The sequence below is a fragment of the Prionailurus viverrinus genome, chromosome C1, assembly GCF_022837055.1.
Source record: "Prionailurus viverrinus isolate Anna chromosome C1, UM_Priviv_1.0, whole genome shotgun sequence".
NCBI lineage: Eukaryota > Metazoa > Chordata > Mammalia > Carnivora > Felidae > Prionailurus > Prionailurus viverrinus.
Window position 1 is genome coordinate 129,962,483 of NC_062568.1, and position 16,838 is coordinate 129,979,320.

A 16,838-nucleotide genomic window follows, 5' to 3' on the forward strand; every position below is an offset into this window, starting at 1 on the left:
ATTTGCCCAAGAATAATTTATTGAAAGGGAAAAGTGCCTGGGTGGCTCAGTTAGTTAAGCGTCCAACTTCAGCTCAGATCATGATCTTGTGGTTTGTGAGTTCGAGTCCCATGTTGGGCTCTGTGCTGACAGCTCAGAGCCTGGAGCCTGCTTCAGATTCTCTGTCTCCTTCTCTCTCTGCTCCTCCCCCACCCATTCTCTCTCTCTCTCTCTCTCTCTCTCTCTCTCTCTCTATTTTGAAAATAAGTAAACATTAAAAAATTAAAAAAAAAAAAGAAAGGAAAAGTGTCTCTTTATGCCTCTGTCATTATAGTTAAGACAATTCAATCACATACCCTGAGTGCAATGTAATATTCCAACTTAATTTGGAATCTTCTTTTCTTCTGTAGTTTTCCTCACTCACAGTTTATATACACAGATATAGAAGTAATTTATAAAGATACATTACAAAGTCCTGTTCAGAATATCATTGACAGTTTTCTCTTTTTTTGTCCTTTATGTCAGCAAAAAAAAATTTCACGTTCTCATTAGTTCTTTCTCATTTTTTAGTTTCTTTTGGAATTTTCTAAGTCAGAAAACACCTCAGTAGGCATATTAAACAGTTTAAAGTTTAGGGGAAAAATGACTAGTTCTCACTAAATGCACTATCTCATGCATTTTTCAATTTCAGCTCTAACTGCTGACTTTAGGCAGCTGTCAATTGGCTGTTCTCAGAATGGTTGTCACCTGTTGAAAAAAATCTCAACACAAATCCATCAGTGGTGGCAAGGAGTGTTTTGTTTTGTTTTAGTTTTACTCCAAGATGAGGTTCAATTTGGCAGCAGCTAAACTACGAAAGAAGCCAACTACAAACAGAGTTGTGTGCAGAAACTTGAATTAAATGACACTTTGTATTCAATTCACTGTAGTTGTTTTAGAGTCACTTCCATGTTGATGCCTCAGGCATCTTTTCGTTGGGCCCTGCCCATCAGCCCTTGCCCTTTGATCCATAAAGTGTCCACAGATTACCTTCTTAGCTTGGCAATACTCTCATGCTTGACTTTCTCCAGAATCTAAGCAATGAATTTAGCCATTGTTGTTTCTTCTCCATCAGGAGGGAAAATACCAAAGCATCAGTTACCAATAAAAGGGCACCAACTTACATCCACATATCTACTGCCTGGTTGGTTTGGAGTTGGGTCTAGTGGCATAGAAAAGGAGAAATAAGAATGGACAAAGGGTTGATGCTAAAGGAAGGGAGAAAAGGGGTTATATGTATGTGAACATTTACAATCCATCTTCTGATAAGGTAAGTCCTAGATCCTAGAGCCAAGCTACATTGGATTGTCTGATCCCCTCTTTCTTCCTCTACCTTCCCATCTTCCCCAGCAGTCTGGCTCATTTGTTGAGACCCCACCATGTGCCAAGCACACCATGTGTGTTTTATCTGTAAGCTTATTTTAAAATACAATACCATAGTTATATATTTTTATACCCATTTTAAGGATGAGGAAATTCATGCCAAAAGAATCTCTTTCTCAGAATATCACCTCTAGCTGGTCTTCAAATCCATACATTCTTAGCTAGGAGAATGAGACATCTAAGACTAAGAGAATGATGACCATACATTTTGAGCCAAAAGTCCATAATTTCAAAATGAGTGAGGTAGATTTACCATCAGAATCAAAGTTGTAAGTAGGTGGAGTATGAGTTCAGGGGAAATAGGAAGATCCTCTTGTCCAATAAAAAAAATCTCCTATGACCAGTGATTTCTGAAATTTGTTTAACAAACAACAATGAAAATAAAACATAATAAAAAAAGGATAGAAATTTTAAAAAGTAAATACACATGAGGACTAAGGACTAATAATACCACCAAGCAAGTATTTAGTTCTTACCATGTACCAGAGACTATGCTAAGCACGGATGAATTGTTTCATCTATAATCCTAGTAACAACTATGTGATTAAGGTATTATTTTACTCATTTAAAGGTCATAAGAATGATATCAGCAAGATGGCCACATAAGATGTCCTTCATGATATCCCTTCTCAACAGCAACAATTTGGCATCTGTCTATGGACAAAAGTCCCTTTGAGGATCTGTGGGATCCAGCACCATGCACCAAGGGTCCTGGAAGCATCTTTACACCCTCCAGACTTTGGTCCCAGCTGTGGACCCTGAAGTGGCCTGGAACCACCTCCAGGACCTTTTGGCCATGGTCTGGGAGCCTCTGGAAAACACTGTTCTAGACAGCTACTCACAGATAAAAGAGCCTTTGTGAAAGTCCAGCAGAGAAGTTCCAGCACACCACTAGAGGAACATAACCTGAGATTGGACACACTGGAGTCAGAGGGAATTGTTGGACTCTCCCAGGTCACTCCTCCCCCAAGGCCATACAGTTTAAGACCAAGACACTGCTTCTCAGGCCCATGATTTCTCCTTGGAAGAATAGTGAGAGGATGTGAGGAAACACCTGGCTTTCTCAGCTGTGCAGGATGCTGCCAAAGAGGCCCATTTGCCTTGTTCCTCATTCAGAGTACAAGTCATGAGCTACATGATGGGGCTAGGGTAAGGGGCAGGGAGGGGCAGGGAGAGTGGCAGCCAGGGTTTGGAATGAAAGAATCAAAGGGATACAGAGCCTTCTAACCACATTACAGACTCCATGGGGAGGTCTGCCCACAAGCCACTGGGTCACCTTCAGATCCTTCCAACTGGCCTACACGACACCTCCAGAACCACAAGTGCCTCACCTACACACACACACACACACACACACACACACACACCAACCCCATGGCAGGCTCCTTGTGCACGCTCCCAATCGTAGCAAGAGCAAGATGCTTCAGACAGCCAGTAGGCATGCTCAGAAAGCCACTGATTCAGTGCGCCTGGGAGACAACACAAACCTGAGCATTTAGCACCAACCTTGGGAAACCGAGAGGGAGGCCGTCAGCATTCAGCTTGGTGCTTTGCAGGATCCAGAGAAGGCATTCAAGAGGGAACAAAAAGTGTGGAGCAGGTATATCCATAGAAGGTTTGAGAAAGCCTCAGAATCCCTAGCAAGGCTGAAAAAGATATTTTTCTCCTGAAGCTAATCAGTAAAGACTGGAGGAGGTGACAGCTACTTCAATGAATTTTTTTTTCAACGTTTTTTTATTTATTTTTGGGACAGAGAGAGACAGAGCATGAACAGGGGAGGGGCAGAGAGAGAGGGAGACACAGAATGGGAAACAGGCTCCAGGCTCCGAGCCATTAGCCCAGAGCCTGACGCGGGGCTTGAACTCACGGACCGCGAGATCGTGACCTGGCTGAAGTCGGACGCTTAACCGACTGCGCCACCCAGGCGCCCCGGTGACAGTTACTTCAAATGCAAGGACAGCAATGCAAGACTTCAAGGAATGTGAAAAATCAAGGAAACATGACACTAGTATAGTATCACAATAATTTCCCAGTAACCAACCCCAAAGACATGGAGATGTGCAATTTACCTGATAAATAACTCAAAGCAGTTGTTCTAAGGAAGCTTAATGAGGGGCACGTGGGTGGCCCAGTGGGTTGGGAGTCCAACCTCAGCTCAAGTCATGATTTCACAGTTTGTGAGTTCAAGCCCTGTGTCGGGCTCTGTGCTGACAGCTCAAGCCTGGAGCCTGCTTTGGATTCTGTGTCTCCCTCTCTCTCTGCCCCTCCCCCACACATGCACGCGCGCTCTCTCTCTCTCTCAAAAATAAACATTCAAAAGAATTTAAGGAAGCTTAATGAGCTATAAGAAAATACAGATAGACAATTCAATGAAATTAGGGAAACAAAAACAAAGTAAGCTTAACAGGGATAAAAATCATAAAACTGTGGTTATTCCAGCACTATTCACAACAGCTAAGGTATGAAAACCACCTGAGTGTCCATCAATGAATAAATAGATAGAAAAAGGATGCCATGATATGTATATTTATAATATTCCTTTATATATTATGTATAATATTCTATTATACATATACATAATATTCCATTATACGTATACATGAATAATATTCCACAGAATATTAGAATATTATTCTGTCATGAGAAAGAAGAAAATCCCGCCATTTGTGTGACTATGAATGGACCTTGAGAATATTATGCTGTGTGAGAAATTAGAGAAACATAAAAACCGTATGATCACTTATATGTGGAATCTGAAAAGCCTGAATCATAGAAACAGAGAATAGAATGGTGTTTCTCAGGGGCTGGGGGCTCTGCAAATGGGGGAGATGGTCAAAGGGTACAAACTTCAAGGTATAAGATGAATAAGTTCTGGGGATTTATGTACAGCATGATGACTATATTAACAATATTACATATTTGAAAGTTGCTAACAGAGTATATCTTAAATGTTCTCATCATTCAAAAGAGGAATTATGTGAGGTGAGCAAAGGGTTAACAAACCCTACTGTGATCATTCTGTAATATATTTGCGTATCAAATCATCATGTTTTACACTTTAAACTTATACAATGTTATATGTCAATTATATTCCAGTAACGGTGGAAAAAAATAATTATTAAAACTGAGGTTTAAAAAGGTTAACTAAACTTCCTAAGGTCACAGAGTCACTAAGTGTCATAGCCCAGGTCTGCATGACTCTAGACCAAGTGCTTCAAGCAACAGAGCTAAACTACTTTGAGAAGGGGAACCAATGACTATAGCCTAGGTGACCTAAGTCACTATCTAAGTTGGAGGCCAAGCTCCATAGAAGAGGATTCCCAAGATTAACTGAACACTCAATGAATCACATCATAAAAACCATTTATGGAGCAATCTTAACACTGTACCAGACATTAGGCTACATGCTTTATCTGGATTATTTTGTGTTTTACTTACAACAAATCTAAAGGAGAAATATTAACATTATCCTTACATTGAAGTTGAGGAAACAGGTTTACAGAAAATCAGTATGCTGCCAGGACTTAAATCCTAGACTCTGGGAATCATATATTCTTAATTATTTTATACTACTTCAAACATCTCTTTAGAGTGACAGCTCTAATTCCGTGTCCTTGTACCCTCTTACTTGAAGGGTTCTGCCCTTCCATCTGAACCAGTCTTGGGTGAAGCGGAGCTGAGTGGATGGAGTAGCCTCCAGCTCCTCCTAGTGGCTAGAGTGGCCACTAACATTTTCTGAAGGGTTTAAGTACTGAGAATTAAGGCATACCAGGAAACACCAGCTTGTGGCTATGTCTAAAGGCCCGGTAGGCATTAAACACCTGCAGTCAAACCCATCCTGAGCCTCTGAGGCCTCATTAAATGTCTGACATCTGGTAAACACCAGGGTACTTTAGCAACTGGGGAAGAGCATCACGCAGATTAAAATGATAAAATTACCCCCAAATTAGTTCGGCAGATGTGGAGCAGAGACACCAGGAGTTTTGTTTTTCAGTTTCTTCCTTGCATTCCACAACAATAAATATCCATGCTTGTTATCCCAGCTAATTACACAGTTCTCTAGCACCAAGGAAACTCCATTTTCCTTTCATTTCTGACACACAGCTTTAGAAGCATCTCCTCTAATGACCTGCTTCTTCCTCTTTTAAGAACAGAGTGCTACAGCCATCCAGCTAGTAATTCAAAACTAAAAGCTACTCCATCCTCCAACCCGTATTCTTTTTAGGGTTAATTTTTAAGGCATGTCCTAATTACAGGAATTTTCAGTCTTTAAAAAGTGGCTATTTTCAGACCTGTTTACAAGACCACAATCTGAAGCATCAGTCAAAAACAGCTTGAACTGATTGCATCCTTCTCTGGAACAGAACATCTAGCAGCAGAACATCCATTTGTAGCTGGTCCATCTGCCCTGTAATTAAGGTTGCGTTGCAGCCCTGCTCCAAACTTATTTCTGCAGGAGAACAGCTGAGATTCCCCTAGATAAGATGTCAGAATATGTGCTACTGGAATTGCATCCAATTTGTTGGTTAACATTATCAGAGCCAATTTAGTGCTGAATTTAAATCACCAGAAATGTTGGTGATACGGCAACATATATCCACAGTAGCTTTTGTAAAGTCAGTAATCACTGCCTTGCTCTCCCAGGAGCCACTTGAAAATCCTCTTCATAAGACCCATTCAAAGCTCAGGGAAAGAAACATATTGCTGTTGAATGGGGAAAAAAATGACTCATTATGTACATCAACTCTGTATTGTGCACTTAAAAGCTGTAAAAACCAACCTTTCCAAATCACAAGTAATTTTTCACCATGAGTTCATTCTCGTGCCATTATTCACACAGACATATAATGTAATATGCATTTTAAAAACAAGAAATCAACCTTAGGGATCAAGTAGTTCAAGGATGAGAACAGTGTGGCTCAAAGGACTCAATGCCTCCTCTCAGAGTGAAGTGAGAATCTCTTAAAATAAGAACATTAATACCGGGGGAAATCTTGGGAACAATTTTTTTTTTCATTAAAGCAAATTCTATGAAAACAAGCAGCAAGTGTTTTCAGAGGCTGGTATACTAATATTATGTGAATCATATATTGCTAATATATGTTTATGTGTTTTTTATCCAAAAGTATAATGATTAAACAGACCCAAAGAATTCCTCCATGTAAAAATAGAGAATATAATATAAGACTGACAAAATTTGCTGAGAAACTACTATGTGCAAAGCATTGTTTTGCTCTGAGGTACATAGTGGTATAAAAATTTGATACCAACTGTCTGCCCCTCCCTGTTTGTCTACTTTTAGAAAATTCTTTCCCTGAAAATATGATATCTCTTCTCTCTTCTGGCTGACAGCCTTACATTATCCCAGAGCCTTACAGCCCTGAGATTTAGATTCAATTTTTGAATCACCACAATGCTACCAAGGGAGAGGTAGGTAAAAAAGATGGATCCTGTCCTAACACTCAGGAGCACGCACACACACACACACACACACACACACACACACACACACCAGATTTTATGAAATCATTCCCCAAACCCTCTCTTAGAATATTCAGATAAATTAGCTTTTCCATTTAGCTCCCTCTCCTGACAAATATTTTAGGAATCTAGCTCCATACAAATGCTTTTTGTTTTCTCCCGAATGCAGAACCTATGAATGAGCATGTTTTCAAGTCAATAGAGACATACATAATTTATAAGGGGATTTTTAAAAAATCATGCATTTCCAAATGCAGTCATTAAGGTTACAGAAAGTAATAAAAATGCAGAGAGCATCTTGTGGTAGAGACAGGCATTGGGAACACCCTACTGGCTTAGCCAGAGGAAACCACCCCACTGGTTCACTTAGCAACAGCTGTGGGATCCAGATTACAAATTCCTCCCAAGGCAGTATGAATATGAGCTTTGAAATATTCATCTCTCTTCCCAATACAAATTTGCTGATGCATTGCTGTCTCAATATTTCTATAAACTAAAACACCCCACCCTCAGAGCAGAGCAAGTTGAATCCTAAATTCTTAAGAAATAGAGTGTATGATGCTCAAGAAGGCACATATGAAAAGATTTTCCTTTGGAATCTCAAAACAAGTTGGCAGTTGGTAGTAAGAATGAACACAGAGATAAAATCAAAGACTCTATCACTATTTTAGGTTCTTGAATCCAAAACACAAACATATTTGTGGTTGGATTAATAGTTTCCTTTCAGGAGCCATCTCCAGTGAAATGCAGGCACATTATTACATAATTTAGACGAATATCTTATGTGTTGATTTACAAACATCATTACAGAATTGGACAGAAACAAACAAACATCCAGACTAAACTATATGAAATGCATATTCACAGTGACTGGGAAATACCTAATGTAGATGGAAGGTAAAGTTCTGAACTACTAGCCTTAATTGAAATTGTGATAAAAGTGAAGTTTAAGAAACAGACAGTTATCCCGATTTGTATTCTAATTTTGTTTCAACAAGTATTGGATATATTCTGTATCCTAATAATAATAATAATAATAATAATAATTCCTAATATTACATCAAGTGCCAGAAATACAAGGATAAAATACACATGTCCTGTCCCCAGGAAGCAGAAAATCTAATGGGAGACATATATAGAGTCTATTGTGACTAACAAATCTGCATACAGTAAGGACTACTAGGCTGTAGGTAAAGGAATTTAACCTGTTATTCAGTTAACCACATTTTCATAAACATAGGCAAATAATCAACTTAGCTGTTATTTTTGCATTTAATAATTGCCACCATTTTATTAACAATATACTTTAACATGAACTATTTTATGCACTCTTCACCACAATTCTATTAAAATAAGCAGGTAATGAAAAAAACTGAACTATCCATATATCTTAGATTTGGAAGTCATGTTTAAGATCTTTGAAGCCCATCTGTTGGTATTGAACATACATGGTGTTCAAGAAGGATTCCAAGCTCATGTTGAGGCTTAACGGGAAAGAAAGCCGCCATTGATTGAAAATGCCTGTTAGGGCACTCAGGACAGTAAGTGGCAGCATAACTCTTCTATTTGCTAATCCTTTCTGTCCTTTTTCTCAGCTGCTTTAAAAAACTACAATGAGATACCACCTCACACCAGTCAGAATGGCTAGGATCAAAAAGACAAAAAATAACAAGTATTGGCAAGGATGTGGGGAAAAAGGGATCCTCGTGCACTGATGGTGGGAATACAAACTGGTGCAGCCACTATGGAAAACAGTATGTAGTTTCCTCAAAAAATTAAAATAGAAATACCTTATGATCCATTAATTTCGCTACTGGGTATTTACCCAAAAAAAATGAAAACACTAATTTGAAAAGATATATGCACCCCAATGTTAATTGCAGCATTATTTACAATAGCCAAGATATAGAAACAGCCCAAGTGTCCACTGATAGGTGAATGGATAAGAAAGATGTGGCATATACACACACACAATGGGATATTACTCAGACATAAAAAAGTGTGATTTTACCATTTGAGACAATACAGATGGACCTAATGGATATTATGCTAAGTGAAATAAGTCAGAGAAAAGACAAATTCCATATGATTTCATTTATATATGAAATCTGAAAAAGAAAGCAAATGAAGAAACAGAAAACAAAATCAGGCCCATAAATCCAGAAAATAAACTGATGGTTGCCAGAGGGAAGAGGGGTAGGGGATAGTCAAAATGGGTGAAGGGGAGTGGGAGATAGAGGTTTCCAGTTATGGAATGAATAAGTCACAAGGATTAAAGGTACAGCATAGGGAAAATACTTAACAGTGTTAAGTTATTGATTTAGTGTTTCATGGTGAGTGATGGTTGTTACACTTTAGGTGAGCAGAGCAGAACATAGATTTATCGAATCACTGTGTTGTATACCTGAAACTAACGTAACATTGTGTCAATATACTCAAATTAAAATAAAATTACTAATAGTATTAATGGCCCCTTAGTATGTAGCTTCCAGCTGCATTCTGAACACTGAATATTAGGTGGTCTTAGGTCTCTCCACCTAGATAATTCTGAGCCTTTACTCTAGTACAGAACAAGTTCCAGGATTTTTTCCTTAGCTCCATCATGTCCACAGTGTTATCCCATTCAGAGTGAATAATCCATCTTTTAATCATTTTAAAACATTTCACAGTAGTGAACTAAAGAGTGCTCAATGTAAGTTTTATTTGTCTTTTCATTGACATCAATATAACTTTATTATCCATAATGTGTTTGTTCAGCCAAGATTTTAATTTGCCTCTGGCTACTCTCACTTTGATCTTTTGCTAAGTGCTTCCTACTTCCCTACCCATCAACACTACTGATTTCTCAAATATTTCCAATAGCACATTTTCCCATTAAGTTTGTTTTTTATAAAATCTGAACTTTGTGGAAGAAAATTTCTATGCACATTTTAAACATAAAAGCTACTGACACCATTATTGATATTCTCATATATATGTACACATATATACACATACATATGTACACACACACACACACACACACACACACAGAGAGAGAGAGAAAGAGAGAGAGAGGGAGGAAGGGAGGCTTTCTTTGCATACTAACATTAACAAACTCAAATTTTAAATTTGGTTTCATCTCAGAAACCATCATTAAGAGCAGCAAGGTAGACATACAGTCATTTCTATTCCAGCCATACCAAGAGTTGGTTATTATTTAGCACATAAATGTCTGGTTGAAGTTAAACTGACTGCTGTGGAGGACACTGGGAAAACACACAAACCCAAAGTATGCAAGAAGTCCTCAGGCAGAACACACATAACACAAACAAGTTAAGTTTTGGGGGAGTCAAAAGTTATGTGTGGATTTTTGACTGTGCAGGGTTGGCATGCCTAACCCCTGTTGTTGTTCAAGGCTCAAGTGTAATTCCATTCTAGAGAAACTTCCCCAAGAAACTAGTTTTATGCAAAAGGTGAATGCTTCAATATTATTTATAATAGTAAGCCATTTAAAACTATGTAAATGTCTAACAACAGATGGGTGATAAACTATGGTAGGTCTAAATGATTGAATTTATGACAGCCATAAAAATCAGAGTTTAGTACAAAAATGTCTTCTGTAATATCAGGTGGAAAAAACAAGATACATGATTTTACATTGTATTCTGACAAGTAAATAAGATTTTTCATTAAAAAGTGCAGGTAAATTATGCCAAATACTAATAGCAATTATAACTATATAGTATACATAAAACATTCTCCTTTTTTTGCATTTTCTAAATTTTTCTATAAGAAATATGGATTGCTTTTTTCACAAGAAAAATATTTTTTCCATGAAAAGTTTTAAACTTCCCAAATTGAAGAATAATTTCTTTGGTAAGAGCATGGATTGAATGATTTCTACGCTGAAGAGTTAGTTGCACAATGATATGTCAGTAGGTGAGTCATCACAGAGAAGGTTTTTCTTCTATTGGTTTCCAGGGCTGAGATGAGGAGGAACAACATATCTAGTTATTGGCAAAACAGCAGTCCCGTAAGAAACATTCCATTAAAGAGGTTTCCAAAGTGATTAAAATATTTATATGCAGAGATGTTTAGTCAACAATTTGTATCATGTAATAAAATAATAGTAATGTCAATGAAAAATACATACATATATATATATATATGTATTTTTTTTTTAATTTTGCCACTGTGAAAATGTCCTTCGTCTTTTAAGGCAGCACACTCCAAGCTAGTGTTAACAAGGGTGGCGAGAGAGAGAAAGGTATGCATTCCTAAGTGTACTCATTTTTTTAAACAGCTTCATTGATGTAAAATTAACACACAACAAACACTGCATGTTTAACATGCATAATTTGATGAGTTTTGACATATGTACACACCCATACAAATATTAATACAATTAGGGTAATGAACATTTCCAACACCCACACAGGTTTCCTTGTACCTTTTAAAAATCCTGTCTCTGGCCTCTCCTGATTCCGCCCACACACTCTCTACCTGAATTAGTCTGTCACTACAGAATACAGATTAATCTGTCACTAGGGATTGGTTTGTATATCCTAGAATTTGACAGAAATAGAATCATATTGAGTACATACTCTATTTTTACTTGCTTCACTCATTCAGCAAAATTATTAGAAGATTAACTCATACTGTAGAATATCACTAGTTCATTCATTTTTATTGGTGAACAGTATTCCCTTATATAACTTTTGCATAGAATAATAACATTGCCTACATGTGTAAAATCTAACCGTTTGCTTATCCATTCATCTGTTTTTGTGTATTTGATTTCTTCAGAGATTTTGACAATTAACCATAAAGCTTCTCTGAACAGCCCTGGACAAGTATTTTTATGGACATGGACTTTTAGTTCTCTTGAGTAAATATCTAGTCATGGAGTGGCTAGGTCATAGGGTTATGTGCGACTTTTTAAGAAACTGCTGAACTCTTTTCCAAAGTGGCTGCATTAAATGCTTTTATATTCTTTGTTTAAAATTATCATCAGCAGTCAATGAGAGACACCTGCCACATAGGATGCTCAGTCCTTTCAATTTTAGCCATTCTTCTAGTTGTGTGGTGGTATCTCATTGCTGTTTTAATTTTCATTTCTTTAATGATAGATGGAGTGGTGTATTGTTTCATTTGCATATTAGCCACAGTAGTATGTCTTTTTTTGTCTATTCAAATTTTTGCTCATTTAAAAAAAATGAGTTGGGGCGCCTGGGTGGCTCAGTCGGTTAAGTGTCCAACTGCGGCTCAGGTGATGATCTCGCAGTCTGTGAGCTCGAGCCCCACGTCGGGCTCTGTGCTGACAGCTCGGAGCCTGGAGCCTGCTTTGGATTCTGTGTCTCCCTCGCTCTCTGGCCCTTCCTCCCTCTCTCTCTCTCTCTCTCTCTCTCAAAAAATAAACATTAAAAAATAAAAAATAAAAATAAATTAAAAAATGAGTTGTGTTTATTGAGTTTTAGGAGGTTTTTGCATATTCTGGATACAAGTTTTCCTATCCATGATTTTAAGAATTTTCTCTTCATTACTAGTTCTTAACCATTGGGTCATGATGTGACTTACAGTTGATTTCTTTATTTCTTGGGCTTGAGATTTATTGAGACTCTTGGATCTGTGTGTTCATAGATGTCATCGAATTTGAAAATCTGTTAGACTTTATTTCATCAATTTTTTTTTTCTGTCCTTGTCCCCTTTCTTTGGCCACTTTGACTACCAGTATATTAGCTAGCCACTTTTCAAGTCTCAGAATTTGTTGCTTCATAGCTCATGGATTTTCTGTTCATTTTTGAAAAGAAATTATCCTTCATCTGTGTGTTTCATTTCATAGTTTCTATCCCGAAATCTTCATGCTTACTAATTTTACATCTTCAATGTTGCATTTGTCATTAATCCCAACCAGTGTATTATTCATTTTGAACATTTTAGTTTGCATTTACAGAAATGCAATTTTTGTCTGTTTTATATCTTCCATGTCTGTACTTAACATTTAAACATATAAAATAGAGCTATGATAACTATTTTAATATTTTTTTATTTGCTAATTCTAACATCTCTTTCAGCTCTGGTTCTCAATTGACTGATCTTTTCCCCTTCATCATGAGTTATATTTTTCTATTATTTTGCCTAGTTGATGATTTTTTTATTGCATACCAGGCATTATAAATTTACTTTGTTAAATACTGACATTTTTGTATTGTCCTATATATTTTTGAGCTTTGTTCTGAGCCGCAGCTAGTTTACTTGGATACTGTTTGAACTTGCTTTTAAGATTCGTTAAGCAAGACTAGAGAAGTGTTTAAAACTAATTATTTCCTATTCTTGATAAAGACACTCCACCTGATGCCCTGTGAATCATGGGGAAAGGGGCTATTTTCAGCTCCGTGTCACTGGCAAGCACTGTCACCTTTACTCCATTCAGGTGGTTCTTTCCCTGGCCTTGGAGTTTCCTCACACCACACACTCATCTGCAAGATGCTAAAGACATGAAGCGTCCTGCTCAGATCTCTGGAGTTCCCGTTCTGTGCAGCTCTCTCTTCTCCAGTACCTTGCAGAGGCAAATCCTAGAGTCTTTTTGTCCTCAAACTCTCAGCTCTGTCTCTTCAACTCAGAGAGTTGGTCAGACTCTGACTGGGTTCTGCCTCCATATTTTATGACATGAAAACTCTCTCACTCAAGACAGTAAGCTAGGGAAGTTATACAGTGCACATTATTTTCCCCCACCTTTCAGAAATCACTGTCTTATGTCACCTGAGGCTAGTGTCTTGATAACTCTTCCCTCACCTACTTTGTTCATTTGTTTATTTTTTCAGCTTTAGTGGAGAGTCTATTCTCAGTTACTCCACCACAGTTGGAGGTAAATATACCTAAGTATATTTATTCTAATCTAAACTGCAAAGCTCAGCATTCTGACTAGTGAATAAGCAACTAAAATGTCTATACAATCGTGGAAACTCAAATATTCCTCTGTGAAATAATTCATACAAAAAGAAAAAAAAAGATGGCTTGATCAAAATTGTTGATGTCATTGAATAGACATTGCTTTCAGTAAATATTTTGTACTCTATCTTCTTAAAAGTTGCGTTTTAAGGGGTGCCTAGGTGGCTCAGTCAGTTGAGCTTCTGACTTCGGCTGAGGTCATGCCCATGAGTTCAAGCTCTACACCGGGCTCTGTGCTGACAGCTCAGAGACTAGAGCCTGCTTCGGATTCACTCTCTCTCTCTCTCTCTTTCTCTCTCTGCTCTTCCCCTGCTTGCGCTCTGTCTCTCTCTCTCTCACAAGTAAATAAATATTTTTTAAAAAAATTTTAATTGCTTTTTAAAACTAACATTATTCATATTATTCTTAAAAATTTTTTTTTAATGTTCATTTATTTTTGAGAGAGAGAGAGAGCGATCATGCGAGCATGAGTAGGGGAGGGGCAGAGAGAGGGGGAGACACAGAATCTGAAGCAGGCTCCAGGCTCTGAGCTGTCAGCCCAGAGCCCAACACGGGGCTCGGACTTGTGAACCACAAGATCATGACCTGAGCCCAAGTCAGAGGCTTAACTGACTGAGCCATCCAGGAGCCTCTCATATTATTCTTAACTAGCTACAGTTGTTAAAGTGCCATGTGTCAATTTTATTTTTCACTGCCATCTTAAAGCTTTTCTCAGTAGATTATAGAGATAAATCTAGAAATTATTCATTTTGCAGTTCTAGAAATTCAGGATATTTCCATGTAAATTTAATTTTAGAAGAATATAATAACATAATAAAACAATAGGAATATTTTACAATAAGGAAAACATAATTTTTGTGTGGATAAAATATCCAAATATGGAACTTCGTATCAATCACTTAGACTGTACCTACAGGTAGAATCACTTTAATTGCTTTGTTTGAGTTGATTGCTTGGTTGTTTCAAACTCCTTGGCAATTCAGTTAAATTGGTTGGACTGTTATATAAGATGAAACTGACAGGTTGTTTCCCTTAACTGACTCACCACATCAATCAAAAATGGTTGAACTGGTTGTATATGGAGACATAAGACAATCTGGGAATAGCAGTCTTACATTGGATGCTATGTATGGGTTCTGGACAGCACCAAGAAAACATATTTGAATTATTTCTTTTCTTGCAATATTTTTATCAAATGGCTCTGAAGTTAAAACAATATTAAAGCTCTTAGATATAAGATGTCTTTGTTGAGGAAAAAATAGTAGTGATTACGAATAGTTTATAGCATGCATTGTTTGCACCATAGAACAATGTGAGGAAATAATAAATAGAACTTAGAATAACCCCCTGTTTGTATCATAGAACACGCATATTAACTAAGTTAAATATACACTACTAAGAAACTGGCCTAATATTTACCCAATGACCCCTGGTAAAGCTGACATAGAAACCTCAAAGGCATTCAAGAAACAGATTAGTACATTTATGCTGGATTTACAGAGAATATCATGGCACTTCTTGCCATAAAATGTCAGGAAGCATTATGGGAACATTAGCCCTTGCTTAAAACTTCTTCCTAATAGTAAGGTTTTTGGGGTTTCTGCTTAGAATGTTATTTTGTGGATTAAGAATCTTCGGCAAAGATTAACATGGGACAACAGCACAGTTTCTTTGAAATCTTGTATTTCAAAGTGGCTTTGACAGTAGCATATCCACTATTCTAGTTCCCTCCTGAGTCAGTATGTTTTCATTAAGAAAGAACCAATATAGGCTGAACTGAATTTAGAAAGGAAGTAACATGGTGTAAGATGGAAATTGGAGTCAAGGTAAGGAAATCTACGATCTGAATGCAATGTCTCATAGACCCTCATCATTTTAGAGGCAGAAGATACTTTTAGTCAGCTAATACATTCCTTCATTTTGCAGACAGTCTAGGAAATGAAGTGACTTCACATAGAGACAGGATAAAGGCCCATCCAAGCAGGTCTAGTTTTGGTTAGTTCTCAACATCTTACCTGGTAAATCACCACAATTGTTGACAGGGGTATTTCCTCCTCTCTGCCACTCAGCAGAGTTTCTAAAGGTGAGAGACACTTGCTGTGGCCACAGTCGTGGCTCTTCCTCCCTCTATGTGGTGGGGTTGATACCCTCTCACTTTTCCAAGGTACTTTGCTGGGAGAACTCCACTGTTCCCAGCACCACAGAACTAATGCTTCAGGGAAATGTAAAGTGGTTTCTGCTTATTAAAAATAAGCAAAATCCTGGAGTTCTTAAATAGGGAAGACAGTTTAGGGTAGTAGTTAAGAGCACAGACCTTTGATGTGAATCACACTGATGGTCACGTGAGATCATATAAGCTGTTTGATTTCTCCAGGCCTCGGTTTCTTATCTGAAAAAAACGTAATAATTGTTTTGGTCTCATAATATCAAGTAAAGACTAATCACATGTAAAGTGTTTGACGTAGTATCTATCAAAAAATATTCATTGTTACTATATAATCAAACAGGATTGTCCATCCTTATGTTTCTTTTCCTGGAAGAGCACTGTGATCTCAATATTCATAATGGGGAAAAATGATACTTTTATAGCTTACACCTTTATTGAGGCAACCCATGCTTTCATGTATCATATATGAAGTATTAAAAACACCTCATCTCAGAATCAATACCAAAGTGTTACCCAAGTTCTCATTCAGATTCATCTGGGGCCACAGGTGTCTCAAAGGACCATGGTCTTAGAAATAAAGCAACAACGGAGCTTCAAAGCCAGTGTGCTGGGGAGGGCACTCACTCAAAAGTATTTGGAATTGGTGAGATAGCTTTTTCCACCTCTTCAACCCCCACCCCCACCCCTTACACTCTTTTATTCCTTTCAGGCAAGCTGAATTCAAAGGACTGATCCATGTGTCCAGCTGCTAACAGCTCTTGAAAGCTTGATGTAACTGTTACATCAGGGGGAATGAAGTAGTGAAGAGGAAAGTTTGAGAATCCCTGAATCAATTCAATGTCGAGTCTCTCTTTGC

The 16,838-nt window shown here is 37.6% G+C and overlaps 1 protein-coding gene across 3 annotated transcripts in view; it reads right to left on the bottom strand.

Annotated features, from left to right (window-relative positions):
* Window positions 1–16,838, bottom strand: part of SNX7 (sorting nexin 7) — a 300,077-nt gene that overhangs the window by 150,918 nt on the left and 132,321 nt on the right. For all 3 annotated transcript variants that reach the window (XR_007154931.1, XM_047871974.1, XM_047871973.1), the window contains exon 9: window positions 16,130–16,204. Coding sequence is in view for 2 of the 3 variants with exons in the window: in XM_047871974.1 (XP_047727930.1) it covers window positions 16,154–16,204 (51 nt within the window). In the remaining variant the exon portion in view is untranslated. The remainder of the gene's footprint in view (window positions 1–16,129; window positions 16,205–16,838) is intronic.